Source organism: Corvus moneduloides, chromosome 13 (assembly GCF_009650955.1).
Source record: "Corvus moneduloides isolate bCorMon1 chromosome 13, bCorMon1.pri, whole genome shotgun sequence".
Classification (NCBI taxonomy): Eukaryota; Metazoa; Chordata; class Aves; order Passeriformes; family Corvidae; genus Corvus; species Corvus moneduloides.
Genome location: NC_045488.1, coordinates 10,106,581 through 10,124,632, shown reverse-complemented (window position 1 = coordinate 10,124,632; position 18,052 = coordinate 10,106,581). Strand labels below are relative to the sequence as shown.

The window sequence follows — 18,052 nt, the reverse complement described above, 5'->3', positions numbered from 1 at the left end:
CCAAAGGGCCAGAGAGTTGCTGTATTGAAAACACAAATGACTCAGCTTTGGAGTGAAAGTTTCTATTTTTGTCTTTTGGCCTCAGTGATTTGGTTCCCATCCTACAGCTTGAATCATTCAGAAATGTGCTTCTGCAGGCAAGGCCAGCTATGCCACTCTTGCTTTCCAAATTTTAAATTGAAAGAGATACATTAAGCACGCAGAAGTACAACTACACTTTTGGGTTTTCTTTGTGTATGTTTCCAGGTATGGCTGGAAAGAGAGGATGATTACATGATGAAAGGTGTCTCCAGTGAGACCATTCCTGTCCAACTGAATCAAATATTATAGCCATGAAACCAAACCAAGATTGGATTTCACTTGAAACTTCACAAAATAAAATTTCATGGCTAACTTTCTTCTGAACATTTTCCTTTTCCCTAACAGTCAAGCTTTCATCAGAAGGGAAAAAATCCCACACACCAATGTTTTCTCTCTTTCACAGAAATAATTTGCTCAAAATCCTTCTTCTAAAAAAATTAAAACATTAATTATTCACACTGGGGAAGTACCACCTCATGGCCAGCCCACTTTTGCAACTTAGACACATACTTAAAGCTTGCTTTAGAAAGAAGCAAATGCTTTTAGCCCCAGCTGTGAGAGGCTACATGTGGAGAGCTCAGGAGGGATTTGCTATGTGTGAGTAAGAGGAAGATGGGCCCATGGTCTCTGCTCAGGTCTCTTCTTTAGCACAAGTCTTCTACCAGCTCCACCAAAGACACATCCAGCAATCCCACAGCTCCTCTGATTTGGGAAAAGCAGCTCCTAAGCTTGTGCTTCACTTAATTAACACATGTAAACACTTTCCTAAATGGAAAACCCATTTACATCACTGCAACCCAATTGCTGATCAAAAATAGTAGCACAGAAGCAGCCAAAATCTAGCTCTCCAGAGAGACATAAGGTGTAGGAGTGTGACATCAGGACACTGACCCACACATTCCTTCCAGACCTACAGCCTGTATTCCCACATTATGCACAGCCAGAAGTTAACCCACATACTCAGACCTAACACAGGAGCCTCACAGGCTACTTTGACTAAAGTTTGGAGAATAAGAGAATATTTTTTATTTAAAAAACTGACAGATGCAGGAGACACATCTAAAGGAAGACGCCTTTCAAGAGATTTGAGGGGGCAAACATCCCACGCAGCAAAATCCAAGCTTAGTACATGTTAGACACAGTTCAATGAGCTTCTTTACTGTGCCTGCTTGACTAATAAAATACTCCTTGCTATACCCTCACTTCTCATTTATCACTAAGACAACCACTCTGGATCAGTTTAAGTAAAAGTGTTGCATGCAGAGAAAAAGAAATTGCAATCAAGATATTGGATACAGTTGGCATCAAGTGAGTTGAAGCGACAATTTGGCAACAGCAGAGCCAAGGGAAGTGCACAGCTGGGAAGCACACCAGGGGAAAGGAATAGGTTAGTCTGGAAAAGAAAACAAAAAATCCACACAAAACCGTGAAGAAAGTGGGGCTTCACTCCAGCTTCTACTGAACTCAATGTGAGCACTTCCCACTTCTGACTCTTCCTCCATGGGAATAGAGAAGATCCTGGTTTCCAGGACAGACTAGCTCAGAGGGAGGATCACCTTAACAGCTGTGTCTGGAGCAGAAAGAAAACCTGATGGAAAGTCCTCTGCTGTTGGCCCAGATAGCCACCAAAGCTTTAATGAGGCTACCAAAAAAAACCCATAAAACCTTCCTCTACTTGTGACAAAACCTACAAGTGGCAGAAATTGCCTGCATTTGCAGAGAGGGGGAAAGGGAGGTATTTTGTCTTCCTGGTGCCTGGGAATAACAGCACTCATTTCAGTGGAGGGAGGATGAAGATTCTGCCTGGGAGGATCCTAGGTCCATGTTGTGAGCCCACTGCAGCTCACAGCATTTTTGGATGTCTGTTCCAAGGCAGAGACAGCAAAATGAGGCAGGGCACGGTTCATCCCCCTCCCACCAACGTTTGACGAACTCTGATCCACTGCATCCAAGAACCTGGTCCTATCCATGCAAACGGCTTTGATTTGGCAGCTTTTATTCCCACCCTGCCACTGTATGAAAGGCCCAAGGTGCAAAGCATGGGAGAATTATGACCAGGATTACAAGCTCACTTAAGGAGCCAGGCTTTTTGTTTTTCAAGCTATGTATGAGATCTGAAAAGGGATCCTGTCTATTAGTGTTACAAAAAAAAAAAAAAAGTTCCTATTTGATGCAAAAATAAAAGCATTTTCAAAGGCTCTTTGATGTGAAAGACAGAAAGACATGCAGGCAGATTCTGGAGGAGGTCTTGTCTTCAGCAATTACCAGCACTCTTTTTGAATCCTACTCCCCAGACAGAACTTTTATGTGAAGCATATAATCACGCTGCAGAGTATATCAGCTCTAAACCTTGTGGCTTTTCAATTAAGCAGTAATAACCTCCAGTCCAAAACCTCTTTAACCAAGATGGGAATAAAACAAATAATCCCCAAAACCAATTAACTGCAGGTGAAACAAAGACATACTTGCTTTTAAAGGATTTCATTTTGAGCCCTTCTCGGGTAGATGCCAGTTTTCCAAGCAATATTTTGATCATTAAAACAAGAAGTGATGCAATTTCCACAGTGACCACAAACATACCAAGAATATTTGAGCTAAATTTATCCAGACTTCTTGTTTGAGTCACTGCTTTGGTTCATTATTTTTCCATTATTTTCAGCTATGCAGAGAGAGGAGCTGGGGGCAGCCTGGGACTGAGTTTTCCCCAGCAGTATGAAATGCCAGCCTTTATGCCTGGGAGCCACATATTGACTATTAGAGAGAAAATGAAGCTGCTCCTCCAGCTCTCAGCCCCAGGTCCCTGCTCCTTCCCACTCACCTCCTTCCTCCCACTCTTCCTGTGGCAGACTGACCCTCTCCCTCACCCCTGGGTGACAGTAACAGAGCTTGTCTTTACAGATGAGAAGTTCCTGAAGCTCACCAGGGATCTGCTGCCCTCTCCAACTGGAGAGGGAGAGCCAAAACAGAGAGGATCTGCCCCAGGTTTCCCACTGTGCATCTCCATGGCAGACCCCAAGCCCTGCCAGCAACACAAACTGTTGAACCCCAGAGTCCTTCTGACTGCAGAAAGGCTTTTGGAAGGGTGAGAACCTTTCCTAAAACTTAAAGACTTTTTAAATAGGTCCTCTAAGTGGGGATGAGGCACAAATTAAAAACATGGAGACACTTCTGTTCTGAAAATATCAGCAGCTTACATAAAAGAGCTGCTGCTGTGGTGATACAGAATCATGCAAATAAGCAATTGCTGACCCACTAATGAGCACACACACTTGGATTAAGGGAAGGAATTAAATATCAGCCTGACTTGATGTAAAATCTGAAATAGAACCTATTAAGAGACAGACTTCATGGTTGAGTCACCATCCCTGGGGGAGTTTAAAAGCTGTGTGCATGTGGCACTTGGGGACACAGTTTAATGGTGGGCTTGGCTGTGCTGCGGGAACAGGTGGACCCAGTGACCTGAAAGGTCTTTTCCAGCCTTAAAAATTCCATAATTCTATGATTTTATATAGCAGATTGGGAGTCGAATGGTATAAAATCCATCTCCCCCATCCTCACCTGCAATGCAAACAGTTCCTCCCAGCTCACTGCCTTCTGCAAGCAGAGCCTTTATCCATCAGAGCAGTGAAAAACAAACAAACCACAGACTTAATGCTGTAAGGATCCCTGAAGATCCCATTACGTCGGTGCAAAGATTGTAATGGGTTTTGGATAAGGCCCCCATAGGCTCTGGGGAGGATAAACCCCCATAATTCATAGCATTTTCTTAATGCAAGTATAAAATCACCTGCAACATCTCTGTCAAAATAATAAATCAATTACAGGCCTGGTAAAGGCTGAGTTGGTGTGAACACTATCAATTGCTTTTTTCCCCACTGAAACAGAGGACAGCAGTTCCATGACCCCAGAATCAACCTTCACCTGAAAGCTCCCTCATAAATCGCACCTCAGGAACATTGTAAAGAACTCCCTGTGTATAAGTTCTAAGGGCGAAGGATTTTCTTTACTACCTTATCTTTGTTTTTTTCCAGGCTTCTTGATAGAGTTGTCATAAGTTGCATTTCAATGTAATAGACCACAAATACATTTTAATATGAAGGTGGAAAAATAAAGCTGAAAAGCAGCAGATAATTCCAGATACAGCTCAGATAAAGATACTGCTGCCTGTAAATCAAACTGGCTCTCAGGTCAGACTCTCTGCTCAATTAACTTCCCAAGGTCTTTAGTGCACCACCGGCTCTCACAGCAGCTCTGCCCTCCTTGATACAGCCCTCAAGTTCAAGAGCAGACTGGCTTTGATGGTTTTTATCAGGAAAATTGTAAATGCCTCAGCATTCCTTGCCCTTTTTCAAATGCAGGTTGGGTTTGGAGAGATGTTGTAACATTCAGCTCTGCATGGGAGAGCAGGTTTAACCACAGGCATGTTCAGCTGCAGACCAGCCTTCCGCAGTGGTTCTTGGCCCCTTGTGAGATTGCACCACTTCAGTATGAAGAGTTTATTTAAATATTTAAAAATACAAGCCTATTACTGCCTTACTAGTGTACTTCCTATTCCTGCTGAGCATTTCCTACTTCTCCTTCTGCAGGGCATTCTGCAGTAAGACTGACTCACATACAAAACCTGTTCTATTTTCTGCTTTTTAAGCTCATAGGAACCCTTTCAGTTTGCTGTTTGGACTCAAATTTACTCTCAGCTTAACAAGCAGGAAAAAAACCAGAAAACCTTCAAGGCTGATTTAGTCTGATTATAAAGAACTTCACATGACTGACACACTTTGCAGCTCTCCAGTGCTCCGTGTGCTCAGTTCACCTCCCAGATCCTCTCCTTGTCCTTCTCACCCCACACTGTCATGAAAAACTCAGGGTGATGTGTGGATGGAAAAAGCAGGACACAGGCTGTGAGTATTCTTTCCCTGTTACACAGCACAATGTGCCCCAAGGCCCAGCTGCTGGTCCTGTCCCCACACACAGCTGATGGGAAGATTTTAAGGTTTACATGGTGATTTCATGAGGAACAACGTAATACCTGTGGTGCTGATTTTCCCTTCCTCCTCTATTCAGCAGGAAAGCTTTTTCAACAAAGCTATTCAAGTTCCTGCTGTTCACTTTTAAGGCAACAGTGGTGTAGAATTGTGAGGAAATCATAGAATCAGAGAATAGGTTGAGTTGGAAGGGACCCACCAGGATTATCGAGTCCACCTCTGCAATACCCTGCCCTGATGCCAACCAGCAGTGAGGCTGGAGGCACAAAGTGTGCCCCAGGAGGATAAACTGCTCCATTTGCTATTGGCCAACCTTGAGCTGTCACCACTCAAACTGTTGTGAAACTTTCCCTATAAAATTGCACTTGCTCCTGAGCAGTCCCTCTCGTTAAACGACCCTTTGACTTTTCCAGTTGAACCCTTACTCACACCAGAGCCTTTTTCAGGATTCAGGAAGCATCAGGGCAGGCAGCAGCTTTCCCTCTGAGTCAGATCTGAGCTGAGCCATGGCCCAGCCAGGGTTGCAAAGGTTGCTGCCATTGTGGGCAGCTTCTTTCTGATAAAAGATAAAGCCCTGTGAGCTGTAGGGTCACCACAGCATTTGCAAAGCACAGCTTTAGGGGCCTCTGGTCCACTCCAAATGACAGCTGGAGTCATATATTCTGGTTACTTGTTTGCTCCCTCATGTAATATTTAGGTCCCTTTTCCAGGCACACTGTCCATGTCTATCTGTGCTTTCCTGGACAGTGGAAAGTCACCAAGTTACATCTGATTTCCCTCAAAAGAAGTTGTGAAGGTGCTGTTAGTTAATATCTGCAAAGCTACTAAAAAGTTTGAAGCAGCTCTCCTTAGCATTGTTGTCCCTAATTATGTAATGTTAGACACATTCCACCATAACCCCCCTTTTCAGTGCTCATTTCTAGATTGAGCAGGAGAGAAGAGACACCCTCTGGCATGTTTGAAGGATAATCCAGTTCCACCTCTGAGACACACACATGTGGCGTATGAATGCTCTGTAACTTTGAATAAAATACACAGTAAGAGGGAGATAAGCTCTTCAACAGAAGTACCCTGATGTTTCAGAAGACAATGACTGCTCTCCTACACCTCTGAGGAACTGTCTCCCAGAAAAGCACGTAAGAATTAAATCCTAGCTGTGAAATTTTGTAAGATTCAAAGAAACCAATCAGCCCATAGAAAGGAAATGAATCTTTATGCTTTTCTATGCATTCATAAAGTGATGCCTTTGGGCTTCCATTGTACTTCCTACAAAATTCACATCACGTCACCTCCTCTGTATTATGTAGAGCTCTTTAACCAAATTTAAAAAAAAACCCCAAACCCTGTGCTTCATGAAAGACTGCAGCCACCCCCATATCTCTGCTCAGTTTCTTTTAATTAGGACAAGATGAACAAATCCAGGAGAGGGGAAGCAGGGTTTGAGGAGGCAAGGGAGATGCTGGGTGCACCCACAAGGGAGCCTCATCCTGCGCTTCAGTGACAAATCCCCTCCGAGGGCTCAGTCAGCACCACCAAGTCAAGCCCAGCATCAACCCTGGAGGGAAGAGAGGGTCCAGTTCTGACACACAGCTCGCCCACTCCCGGGGAAAGCTGGCATCCTGCTGGGATACGGGAAGATCACTGCACAGCCGGGAGGAACAGCAGAGGAGACACCTGAGCAAGGTGAGCCCCTGCACCCTATGTTACATTTTCTAACATATAAGGATGCTGTGAACCTTTTCTCCACATACAATTGGCCAGGGCTTTATAGCTGCCAGGAAAAAAACTCCTAAAAAATCCTAAGGTTTCAGATAATGGAAGTGCACAGGGACCTGCTGAAAGGTGCCTCCAGCCCTACCGATCCGACTGACCCATCCCGGAGCCCCGACACCACCGTGCTCTGGTTAACCCCCCAGAGCCACATGCCGGTCCCTCCTGCCCGAAAGAAAAAAAGACTCCAAGCTCTGAGCACTAACGAGGTCGTCGGCATTAAAGGAATGATCCGGGATCTCACTCCCCTTCCCAGCAGTTCCCGCTGAATGGGAGCAGGAGACTGCATCCACCTTGTTCCTAAAGGCGCGTAAACAATGGGTTCGCATGTGGAGGCTGAATGAGTCACCGTGTTCCTGCTTCAGTCCCTGTAATGGGATCCGAACGCAGAACAAGGACCAGCTAACTTAGGGAGTGGACCGGTTAGCTAATGACAATCATTCTTGGCAGGACCCAAACAATCCTGAAGTAACAATGAGTTTAAGCATGTACAGTACCCTTATAAAGAGCAAATCCACCAAGGCAGTACCGGTGCCTTGTACAGGGATCTTAAGCTTTACAAGGATCCCTTTCCTAATTTTCCAACACTGTAGACTGTTTTAATATAACCCAGATATATCCATATAGAAGAGTCTACCACTGAGATTTGCATGCTTCCAGCTAACCAGTTTAACTGAATATAATTACATAACAGCAACGTGTAATAAAGTTCTCAGAAAAAAACCTGAAGTCAAAATGTAGAAAATACAACTATTCCACTCTTCACTTCATTATTCACTCCTACAATAATTTATTTACTGTATCTTTAAACAATGAGAAAACTTGTCAGATCACTACTGCAGAACAAAAATTTAGCAATTCGAAACAGTTGCAAACCGTTAGCGCAGATTAAAATTCTTCTCATGGTTTATAGCTTAGTATTCAAGTGGAGATAATTTCTTCCAGAGAGAAACTCAGAAAATAGAATTTAAAAATTATAAGAATATCCAATAACCAAGTGTTACAGAAAGGTACAAGGCTAATTACCAAAAGCAAACAGAAAAATCAGCATCACAGAACAAGCAGAATACATACGGAGAAAGGAAAGAGTTCCCAGAGCTCCCTGTGACGCTGGTGAGAAACGTCTTCAAACAAGACAAGGAGGCCTCTGAATAAACTATCGGGTTTTGCTTCATAGTTGCTGATAAAATCCAAAATAAGGCTGCAAAAACATTAGCTTCTGCTGGAGCCTGCTTACTCACTACAAAGCGTCAAACACACCTTCTTCCCACACTTCAAACGCAGATGCTGCCTCCTAATGAAGCACTTGCTGCAAGAGGGGAACACCGTTACACAAGAACAGGAGGCTATTTCTTGCTGCAGAAACATAACTGGGGTTTGACTCAGAGAAGCATGGCAGTGCTGGGGAGCTGAGGGTTGCAGTGAGAGAAACCATCCAAAAATAATTCGGCTGCTCAGGAAAAAAAATTCACAGGAAGCAACCTGAAGCATATGTCCCTTCCAAAAGGGGAATTTCTTAATTACATAAACACAAACCTTCTAATCTAGCCCAACAGTAAATCACTGCAAGCCACTGAATCAGAGCTGACAGTAAAACTGGAGCAGGTTAATATCTGTTCAGGCTGGGAAGAGATGCTCTGATTTTAGCAGCTTTCATACCCTGAACACCCATTGCATCAGTGACTGGGAACATATTTGCATTCACACACTGAAAAAGCACAGATCTTGTAAAACATATTTCGGAACTGGTGAGACGTGATACATATATTGACTAATTCCGTAGGCCTTTGGAGAACATCCATCTTCAGGGGAATGCTATTCTTACCACCTCAGTAGTTCAACATCATTCTCCCTGGAAGTAAAATTCCTTGTTCTAGACTGTAAATTTTCAAAGATTAGGGCTCAAAAAACTTCCCCATTTTTAAACTTCATCAAAGTCCAGTGGCAGCTGGGTACTGAGTTCTCTTAGAACCTTTTGCTCCCAGTCTGAACAGGAAAGAAATAAATCCTCCTATTTACCATTTTGTGGATCCATGTTGCTCTCCCTGCAAACAGCGGATTCCTCCGTTCCCACACACCAGTACATTCTGGGTTGCCGTTGTGAAGGTCCCTCAGACAAACTTTCCACAGCACTTCAAAGTGAACAGTGTTGTCAAAGCTGGATGGTCCCCATCATGTGAATGCAGGAACAGAGGATGCTAGGGAGCACCATCCTGAAGAAACACCATTTACTCTGTTTAAAAATAAACAGCAAAACAAATTAATCATTCTACTATAGAAATTGTGAGACACTCATACCTCTCCACTATTAACACAGTTGTCTAAATGCTACATTGCAGAAATACACTTATCATCCTATAAATACAATTATTTTCATAATAGCTTTGTTAAGAGCATAAAATGAATTAATAGAGGGGACTAACAATTTCTGCACTACAGAAAGATAATGTTCCTAATTTTTCACCACCAAAGCTGCTCAGTCTTTGGGCAGAGGACAAGGGGGTAGGCAGGGGTCACAGCTGCAGTTTCAGATTCTCCACAAGCTGGTGTAAAGGCAGACCATTGAAACCCTGCAGTGCAGCTGGAAAAATCCTAAATGCAACCTCAAAACCTTTCCCATCCACAAAGACAACCACGGCTCTTGTGAGACTGTGAGAAACTGAAAAATACTGATGTGGTTACTGAGATAATCCTCTGTAAGAAAGAGAAGAGGGTAAAGAGAAACACACCAGCTCCTGTCCCCTCTGCCCAGTCCTTTTAGAGAACTCTCTGACCCTGGAAGCATCAGGCTTCTTCAAACACACGCAGGGAGGCAAATCAGGCCCTTAGGAAATACCACAGGTTGGCTTCTTGTGAACTGCCTGGTGTAACAGGCAGCAGAAAATTGCACAGTTCAGTCTCCTGAGGCATTTCCAACTTCTTCCCTTTTCACAGCTGCACAACCACCCTTTAACCTCTTCATACAGAGGTTCAAACTACTGGAGGATTGAAGTGTCTGTCCAACCAGCATCAGAGCTTGTTCATTTTCTGCTTTCAGTTTCAGCCAGTAAATGCCTCTCAGATGTAACATGATGCTCCTCAACTGACTCTTACTGGTTCTTCTCATGTCTGGTGTGTGATGATGAAGTTTTGATTTGAGGCTCTATCTCAGCAAAGCTCATAACCCACCTCGCACTCTGGCCAGCAAGGCCCGAGATCATCCCTGACTCTCCCTGAGCAGAGCTGGCTTCCTGAGCTGGGATCAAAGGCCAAGGGGAATATAAAAATATGCTGATCTATCACCACTCTCCAGGAAGCTTTCTGCTCCTCCCTCTTTATACTGGGTTTCAACCACCAGCCAACAACACTAAAAATCACTGCATCGTACTTCAGTTGTTTCTAGGCAAATATTTGAATTTTAGATGCACTCAGCTTCTGCTGACCCTGACTTTGCACTACCTGGCAGCAGGAGCCAAAACTCACACCCCTGTGCCCACAGTCTGGGCATTGGGTGCTGCAGGAGGCTGAGATGGAGGTGATCCCTAAGCCCAGAACCAAGCCCACAAACTGGTGAATTGGGCCATGTTGGTGGAGGACTGAATTCTGTCCTGGAACGTTCTGGGTTCCCACCAGACTCGGCTTCTCTCCTGGTCTTAGCTTCCCTTGACCACACAGGAGGACCTGCTGCGCTGGGATCACACATCCCTCCATGCCATGGGTGGGGCACACTAGGCAGAGGTGTCAGGGAGGCTCTCACTTCCCCAAAGCAGTCCAGGTTGTTAACTCTGACAATGGAGGGGATGTGATGCCAGCAGCTGCCTGCCCTCAATGCACTGAGCAGCTCCAGTGAGAGTAAACACTTCCCCATGCACGCTCCGACCCACCAGCTCTGCAGCAGATGATGGTTTCTGAGGCATTTCCCTACTCTGAGACAGGGACAAACCATGTGTGCCCACAACAACTGTACAAGAACACTGAACAGGTGTCAGTGTGGACCCCTGAGGCTTGAAAACCATCCCAGTCCTGATTTTTAGTTCTCTACTCACCTTATTCCCCAGGCTGAAACTTTCCTCATATAAAGTGAAAGGAAAAATAGCTTTTAAGAAAAATAGTGGTGTGGTTTTGATGATCAGTTCCCTTTAGCTGCAAGTAACTGAATGTTGTAGCCATGTGTATTAATGCCACACAGCGCCCATCTACGCAGCATTTCTGTATTTCAGGACCTTTGTGTATATAACTAAAAAAAAACCCTACAGAGCTTTATGTTAAGCAAGGTGCACACAACTGTAACTCATGCAAACACCACATGTGGATTTCATTTAGGGAGTCTACGTGCTCTACAGAATCTCGTTCAGAAGGAGACGGACCACGCAAAATACACCTGAACACGTGTATATGGGATTTACATCCCATTTCACACATTTCCAGTCCTGACACCTGCTACTGCCCCAGCATATCTGACCACACCTGAACCATCACCTCCCCTCCACTTCACCAGCCCGCCCAGTCTTACCCGTGCATTGTGCCTAAAAGCAGCCAGGCCCTCAGAAACATCACAGTTTGCCCGAGATCGCTTCCTAATTCACAAAAAACCCCTGCTAAAACTTCAGTTCTTTGCTCAAACCACTTGTTGTTTCTGACACTCCCACCTGGGGCTGGGAATCACCACGGATCTGAGAGGCCCAGGGACCACCGGTGTGGAAAGGCGCTGGGGCTCTCCTGCCTGGTGTCACAGCGGGCGAGGTGATGGCGAACCAGGGGCTGAAGTGCCAGCCCAGGGACTCCCGGCCCGCCTTGGGCCGCCCTGCCCGCTGGGACCCGCATCCTTCCTCCCCGGGTGAGCAGTGAGCACCAAGCCACCCCCTTCTCCCACACCTCGGCCAGCAGCTTGGGGACTCGGGGGTCTCACAAACCTTTCCGGACGCTTTCCAGCTGCCGGGGTGGGGCGTCCCCTCAGAGCGAGTCTCGGTGCTCCCCGTCCCCGCCGGGCGGGGCGGCCGCGCTCCCGCCGCGCTGCACCCGCAAAGTTCCCTCCGAACTTTCATTTTCTTTATAAGAAAACGCGGTTCCCCCCTCCTTTCCACCCGAAACGCCCCGGCAGCCCCCCACACCGACTGCCCTGGCGGCGAGGCAGGTGCCCGAGAAGCGGCAGCAAACCCACGGTACCTCCTGTGTCCCGGGCCAGCGCTCCCCGCGCCGCCGCCGCCGCCGCCTCCTCCGCCTCCTCCGGCGCCGCCCGCACGCCTCGCTCCGCGGCCCGGGAGGCAGAGGGAGGCCGGCAGGAAAGGGAGCAGGACAGCGGCTCCTCCTCCGGCCCCTGGCCCGGCGCCGTGGCCAAGGGCGAGTCCCCCGGCACGGCCCCTCGCCTGCCGCCGAGGGCAGGGCTGGCCCGGAGGAGGCGGATGGAGCTCCTTCCCCAGACTCGACCCGCACGCCGGCCCGCCCCCGGGCAGCCCCTCAGGCTCAGCGGATTTGAGTTTTTTAGGAAAACCCAGCCTGGGAGTGGCGGTGGCTGGAGCAGGATCCCTCCCGCACCGCTGCCCATCGTCCCCGCCGGGCCCGGCCTTACCGCGGCAGCGCCCAGCACAGCTCTGACTTTGAAAGTTGCTCCTTCCCCGGATCGCGGCGAGTTTGGTCCTCGCTGGAAGAGCAGAGCGAGGTTGCCCCCTCTCTTCGGAAGGAGTCAGATGTTGGTGTGCGCAGTCCTTCCCCAGACTGACCCATTCCTCCCCAGGAACCTCTGACAAGGCAGAGATTGCTCCATTTCCCACACCCGTCGGACCAGCTAAGACAAGACCATTTCTGCGTGCCTTTTGCTTTGCTTTTCGTAGTGATTCTGTAAATTATACACAGAGGATGGGTTTTTTTCCCTGGTCCGTACCTAGCAATAGATCACTGATGGTCACTTGAGGATGGATGTGCATTCACAGAACGGCTGCGGTAGCCTGAGATTTGCTTGAGGGCTTCATTGGATGATTATGGAACAGAGATGTGTGTTCACCGGTGCTTTTCCCCGTGTTCAGGTGCCCATCAATCTGCATCCAGCTGCAGCCATAGGTGGAGAGCAAGAACGTACCAATACTATTGTTTTTTGACTTTTTACACAACTAAAAAACAGCGTTGCCTGTTTTTAGCACCCTTTCTACGTCTTATCCAGACTGCTCCCTTTTATGCCCCACAGCCCAGCTCTTACCCAGACCTTTCTTACACCTTTTTTAGCACAATGTTTGAAAATACCCCAAAATAACTCTTTTTCCTTTATTACGATAGAGCCTCTAATTTCCTCTGGCAATAATTTACCCACATATTCAAGCTAACTTTTCCCTTTTTCCCTCACCAAATTTCATCCCACTCTTCCTTATGTCTCCATTGATTATGTCACTCACAGTAATGCCTTTGTATCTCCAGCCTTCCCTTTTCTGAAGTCTGAAAGCTTCTGAGTGATGCTGTCAGCAAGTGGAAAATTCAAGGAGTTTGGCTTGGTCTGTGTAGGGAGCCGATAGGAATTTCTCACACATCAGATGGGAAGAGAGTTAAAAGACAATGGAATGTTCTTGCTCTGTATCTACATTGCAGATGAGAGAAATAAAACAGGGCTGGGAACACATTTAGCGGAGCCACACTAGTGGTGGATGTGTCTCAAGGAGTTTAGAAAGCAGCCAGACCAAGGCAGGGAGCCCCGTCTGGCTGCAGGAGCCACGGTGTCTTGAAACACTTCATTTTGAGGCTCACCTCAGAAGGAAAAGAGGATCCATCCAACTTTGTGCTTGCCCCTGCCAGCTGCAGCTCTGCTCTTCTCCCTCTGCTCACGGTAAATGGCACAACTCAAGCTTTTATGGCAGAGCACTGACCACACTTAGCACTTTGTAAAATTGGCTAATTCTTCCCAAATTGCAGAAATTAATCCAAGTGCAGATTCCCTCACAGTCCCCCAGTGAGATACTGAATCCTCAGACACACCCATTTCACAAAGTTAAACATTTATTAGGAACAAGAACTATTACAAAAAAAGATATCCATAGTCTAAATATATATACATGAGGTTTAAACATAGCATTTTCATGTACCTTTAGCTATAAAAATACATTAGATTAACTGTATCCTAATTTATAAATATAGTTCTTTTCTTTAAAAAAAAAACAACTAGTATTTCATATGAAAGCCTTACTGTGCAATGGAAGAATATATATACCCTCTAAGGGGTTATTTTAAAGTTAGTGTCTAGTGTTATATAACTTAGAAAATTCAGTGTGTAGAGTCAAACCCTGATTTATACAAAAAGAGATACATTGACTTTTTAAAAACTTGATAAGGGGGAAAAAAAGTGAAATATATATCATACGTATAAAGCCAGAAGAGTAGGATTTTAAGAATTTCAGATTATTTCAGTCTCCACCATTGTTTATCAAAAATACAGAGATACATCAGGATAACCAGCCTTTTACTGTTTGCCTCACCTCCCTACTGTCTGGCTGCAGCCCAAGAAAACCCTCAGGTGGGCAAGAGTAAAATGTTTGTCTGAGAAGATGTTTGCACTCTTACGTGCCTTACAAAAATAGAAACTTATTTACGATTAACCCATTTGGCCTTTGATGGGGAAGGGAGGACATTTTCATCACTGGAGAGGGAGATTTACCTGTCTCACACCCCCTGGGAGGACAGGCTCCTAGTTACACTGTTGGATGTATGTCACGTCAGAAGTGAAGTGGTGTGGAAGTGCAATTTTAACGTTCACCAACTAATAAGGAAGTTTAGGCTCATGCAAACTTTTTTCCTTACTTATCGCCACCCACCTTCCTTCCTCCTCCAAAAAAAGCTCCACTCATGCAACAGAATTTGTTGCTGTCTGAGCCTATCTATCTGTGAGCAACGGAAGGTACTGGTTAAATCCTGGCTTGCAGCAGAGAAGAAAGGTTAGACCTGCATTTCTGCTTCGAGCTCTGACATCTGGAGCAGCAATCCTCATCAGTGCTCCCTGGAGATCTGCTGATAAGCCATAAGGAATCTCGGTGGGTTTGTTCTCAGAGGACAATCCCAGAGGGATCAGCTGAACTTCCTAACAAGCTGTCACCACTAACTCCTGCACACTCACAGCTCCTGCAGACGTGGGACTGGCTGTGCCTTTGCCAGGGTTCTCCAGCAGAGTCAGGAGGAGACAAGGAGGGAAAGCAGTGAACCCAGGAACTGAAGACAGCATGTGGCTTGTCATTAATCTCATCACAATTAATCTCATAATAATGTCTGGGTATGCAAAGAAGTTACTGCAGGAGGTACTAAGGCATGAACTTGGTGTGACAGCCACTCCATGGACAGCTGCGAGCAAGGGACAATCCAAGGCAGTTGTTTTCTTAGGGAAGGATCAGCTACTCTGTGCTGGCCACGAGATGACAGCACTCACAGGGACAACGACTGTAAAGCTGCTGACTCAGTGAAATCCAGCCACGTCTTATTCCATGGTAACGGGATTGTAGACCCTCCTCTTTAGCACTCAGGGTGTGCTTGGGAGCACCTGCCTTTTCACACTGCACTTCCAGGAATGTATTTTAAGCTACATTCACACACGACAAAGAAGCAGTGAGAAGAGCTTATAAGTTTTACTCTCATAGTAATAGTCCTGGCTCAAAAAACAAAGAGATGTTCAAAAAGCCTGAAAGTTGCAGAGAAAGAGAGAGCAGGACAGTTTCCTGCAGCTCTTGCTGCTTCCTCCCCCAGATCAGAAGGACTGGTGTGGGGTGTTTTCTGTGGGGTATCTACCATGCTACATGCTCAGCATCCAACTCGGTGTCACCACAGTAAGTGCAGTGCAAAATTCTCTTGAGAAAAGTGCTATAGTGAAGGTTTGAGATACAACTGTGACTCACTGGGAGCCAGAAGGGTCAGCAAGTCAGGAACTTGCATTTGCAGCATGTGTAGTGTGTGCACACCCAAACATCAGGTTCCAAGGACACTTGAAAGTCTGTCTCTGTTGGGCGAAATACTGGCCCCAAAGGAGTCCTCTAGGAAACTCCCACAAATCTCATTCAGGGCTAGAATATCACCAGTATGGAGAATGCATATATCTTTAGAGACACCAAGATAACTCTTTCAAAGAGAATTTCCTTACAGAACCTTCCACGAAAGCTTGCACTCCCATTCCAAACTCCAGCTGCAATCTTCACACAAACTCCAGCAGCTCCAGTCAAGTTGTTCTAACCCTACCACTCAAGTCCATCTATGCCAAGGGAAATCCAGGTGCCTCTGAAGGTATTTGCCAGTACCAGTGATGGTACCAGCAGTCTCTCTTAACATGCCAGCGATGTCCATGTCCTTCAGGGGTACCGAGTTTGGAGCAGATGTCCTGCAAACACTGTGACTGACCAGCATCTGAGTCACAGGGAGCAGGCAGATGTACAGCCAGGGACTTGTAGAGTACAAGTGTGCACTGCCAGTAGGGTCAGTAAATCAGTTTGTGAAGAGCCAGTTGGCAAAATGGTGTCCAGTAGATTCAGTGTTCCTAGAGGAATAAAGACAGGTGTTTCCATTTTCCTTCCCACCCCTCCCCTCCCCCTTGCTCTGAACACGTCCCCCATGTGTCACATTCAGAGTGTCAGCATTTTAGGCCTCCTGTTTTCATGGACTCTTCTGGGAGAGTTTAATGGTGACTGTTTTCACTTCAGTATATTCTGCCAGAGCATATTCCCCACTGCAAAACAAGAGAGGAGGAAAGCGACAAACAATTGTAGCATGTCAATGTGTATTTCCCTGAGAGAAGAGAGTTGTACATATGTGCATATTAACAGCTGCTGTAGGTGACATCAGGTCATTAAAACCAGATATGAACAACTTACACCAGCTATCTATTTGTTCCACTGCTTCTAATAACCACCAAGTACATGCACATAAGTACATACAGTTACACCCTGTTGTGAAAGAAACATGGAATGCTTTGGTCACTGTAACCCACAAGATGACACTTGTGACTCTGCCTAGTGCAAACTGAGTGCTGCTGTGAGAAGCCATACAAGAGACAGCCACGTACACACAGTTATTTGGTGCTTAGACAATAATTAAAGTTGTTTTTTCACCAAAAGAAAGCTTCTGTCTACAAGATACCATGTCATCAGGAGGGCACAGTTGCTCCAGAAATGCATACTGATGAGAGAGCCCACCACTGCATTATGTCTTGGTTGGTGGTAACTGTTGGCTCTATTTCCATGCCTTGCCCATGGGAAATCTCTGACATCCTTTAATTAGCCAGGCAGTCAGGCAAAGCAAACCATAAGGTCTCAATATATATCTATGTCCCATCTGAGGATTCATTTATTTGTTGTGCTTAGCAAATGAGGCACCTGAATGTCTCGGAGCAGCAGATGCACCAGAACATTTACAGAAATGGTTTCTGAAATTAAATCTGGCTTGTGAAAGGAAAGGTGTGTTAGATTCTTCTGAGGAGTCTGCTGAAAGGTCTAAGAAAACCTGTCTCCTATATAAGAAGAAAATTAAGATTTAAGACAATGTCTCAGCTCTGGGTCTAACTCATAGGGTAACTAGTTAGAGCTGAAATGTTTGGTAGCCCCACAGCAACAGGCCGGGCTGGGAAAAGGGACAGAGGGCTCTTCTGTAATTTGGCAGCAAACTTGGAAGGTAGGATATAGAATGATTTGGGAGATCATTCCTTCCCACCAGAAGAGGTCCAACAAGGAACAATGATACAGCAGCAAAAAGAGGCACAGACACCACCATGGAAAGATGGGACAGGTTTGGGGTGGACACCAGTGTCCCCAGCCATGGTGCCATACTTCTCCCTTCTAACTAGAAAATCTAACTAGTATGGAAAAATGCTTCCAAGTGGACTTGACTGAACTGGAGCTATTAAAAGCTTATAAAGCAGATGAAGGTGCTCCTAAAGGAGTGCTTTACATCCACGCTCTACTGGCTTAGCACCTCCCTGTGCAGCATGCTGCAAGCCTGATTAAACTTTAAAAGCAAATTCAACAGCGTTTTCACAGTCACAAATGTTATTGCATTCACTACCCACACAGAAACAAAATATTGAGCAAAACTTACAGTTCTCTGCCATTGCCTGACATTTTAAAGCCACCAAAAGGAGCCTGTGCATAGAGCGCATTGTAACAGTTGATCCTACAATAAAAACATCAATTTTAGAAAGACAATTCAATACCAAAGAAAAGCAAGATGATTACAACAGCAACAATACAATAAAAGGCTGAAGTCTCTCAGTTTTCTCTTTTATGCAATTC

General features: G+C 45.7%; 2 protein-coding genes across 6 annotated transcripts in view; both read right to left on the bottom strand.

The window, feature by feature from the left end:
* LRRK1 (leucine rich repeat kinase 1) overlaps positions 1 to 12,467 on the bottom strand; it is a 73,797-nt gene extending 61,330 nt beyond the window's left edge. For 2 of the 5 annotated variants that reach the window (XM_032122431.1, XM_032122436.1), the window contains exons 1-2: positions 11,979 to 12,080; positions 8,853 to 9,066 (exon numbers count right to left, since the gene is read on the bottom strand). In XM_032122431.1, coding sequence (XP_031978322.1) covers positions 8,853 to 8,919 — 67 coding nt within the window. In that variant the 5' untranslated portion in view covers positions 8,920 to 9,066; positions 11,979 to 12,080. Of the gene's footprint in view, positions 1 to 7,907; positions 8,822 to 8,852; positions 9,067 to 11,725; positions 11,827 to 11,978; positions 12,081 to 12,381 lie in introns of those variants that run through there. The other 3 variants (XM_032122432.1, XM_032122433.1, XM_032122434.1) reach the window with 3 other exon arrangements.
* Positions 12,468 to 14,651: 2,184 nt separating this feature from the next.
* ALDH1A3 (aldehyde dehydrogenase 1 family member A3) overlaps positions 14,652 to 18,052 on the bottom strand; it is a 33,312-nt gene continuing 29,911 nt past the window's right edge. Inside the window, exons 12-13 of the mRNA XM_032122438.1 lie at positions 17,859 to 17,933; positions 14,652 to 16,494 (exon numbers count right to left, since the gene is read on the bottom strand). Coding sequence (XP_031978329.1) covers positions 16,422 to 16,494; positions 17,859 to 17,933 — 148 coding nt within the window. The 3' untranslated portion in view covers positions 14,652 to 16,421. The remainder of the gene's footprint in view (positions 16,495 to 17,858; positions 17,934 to 18,052) is intronic.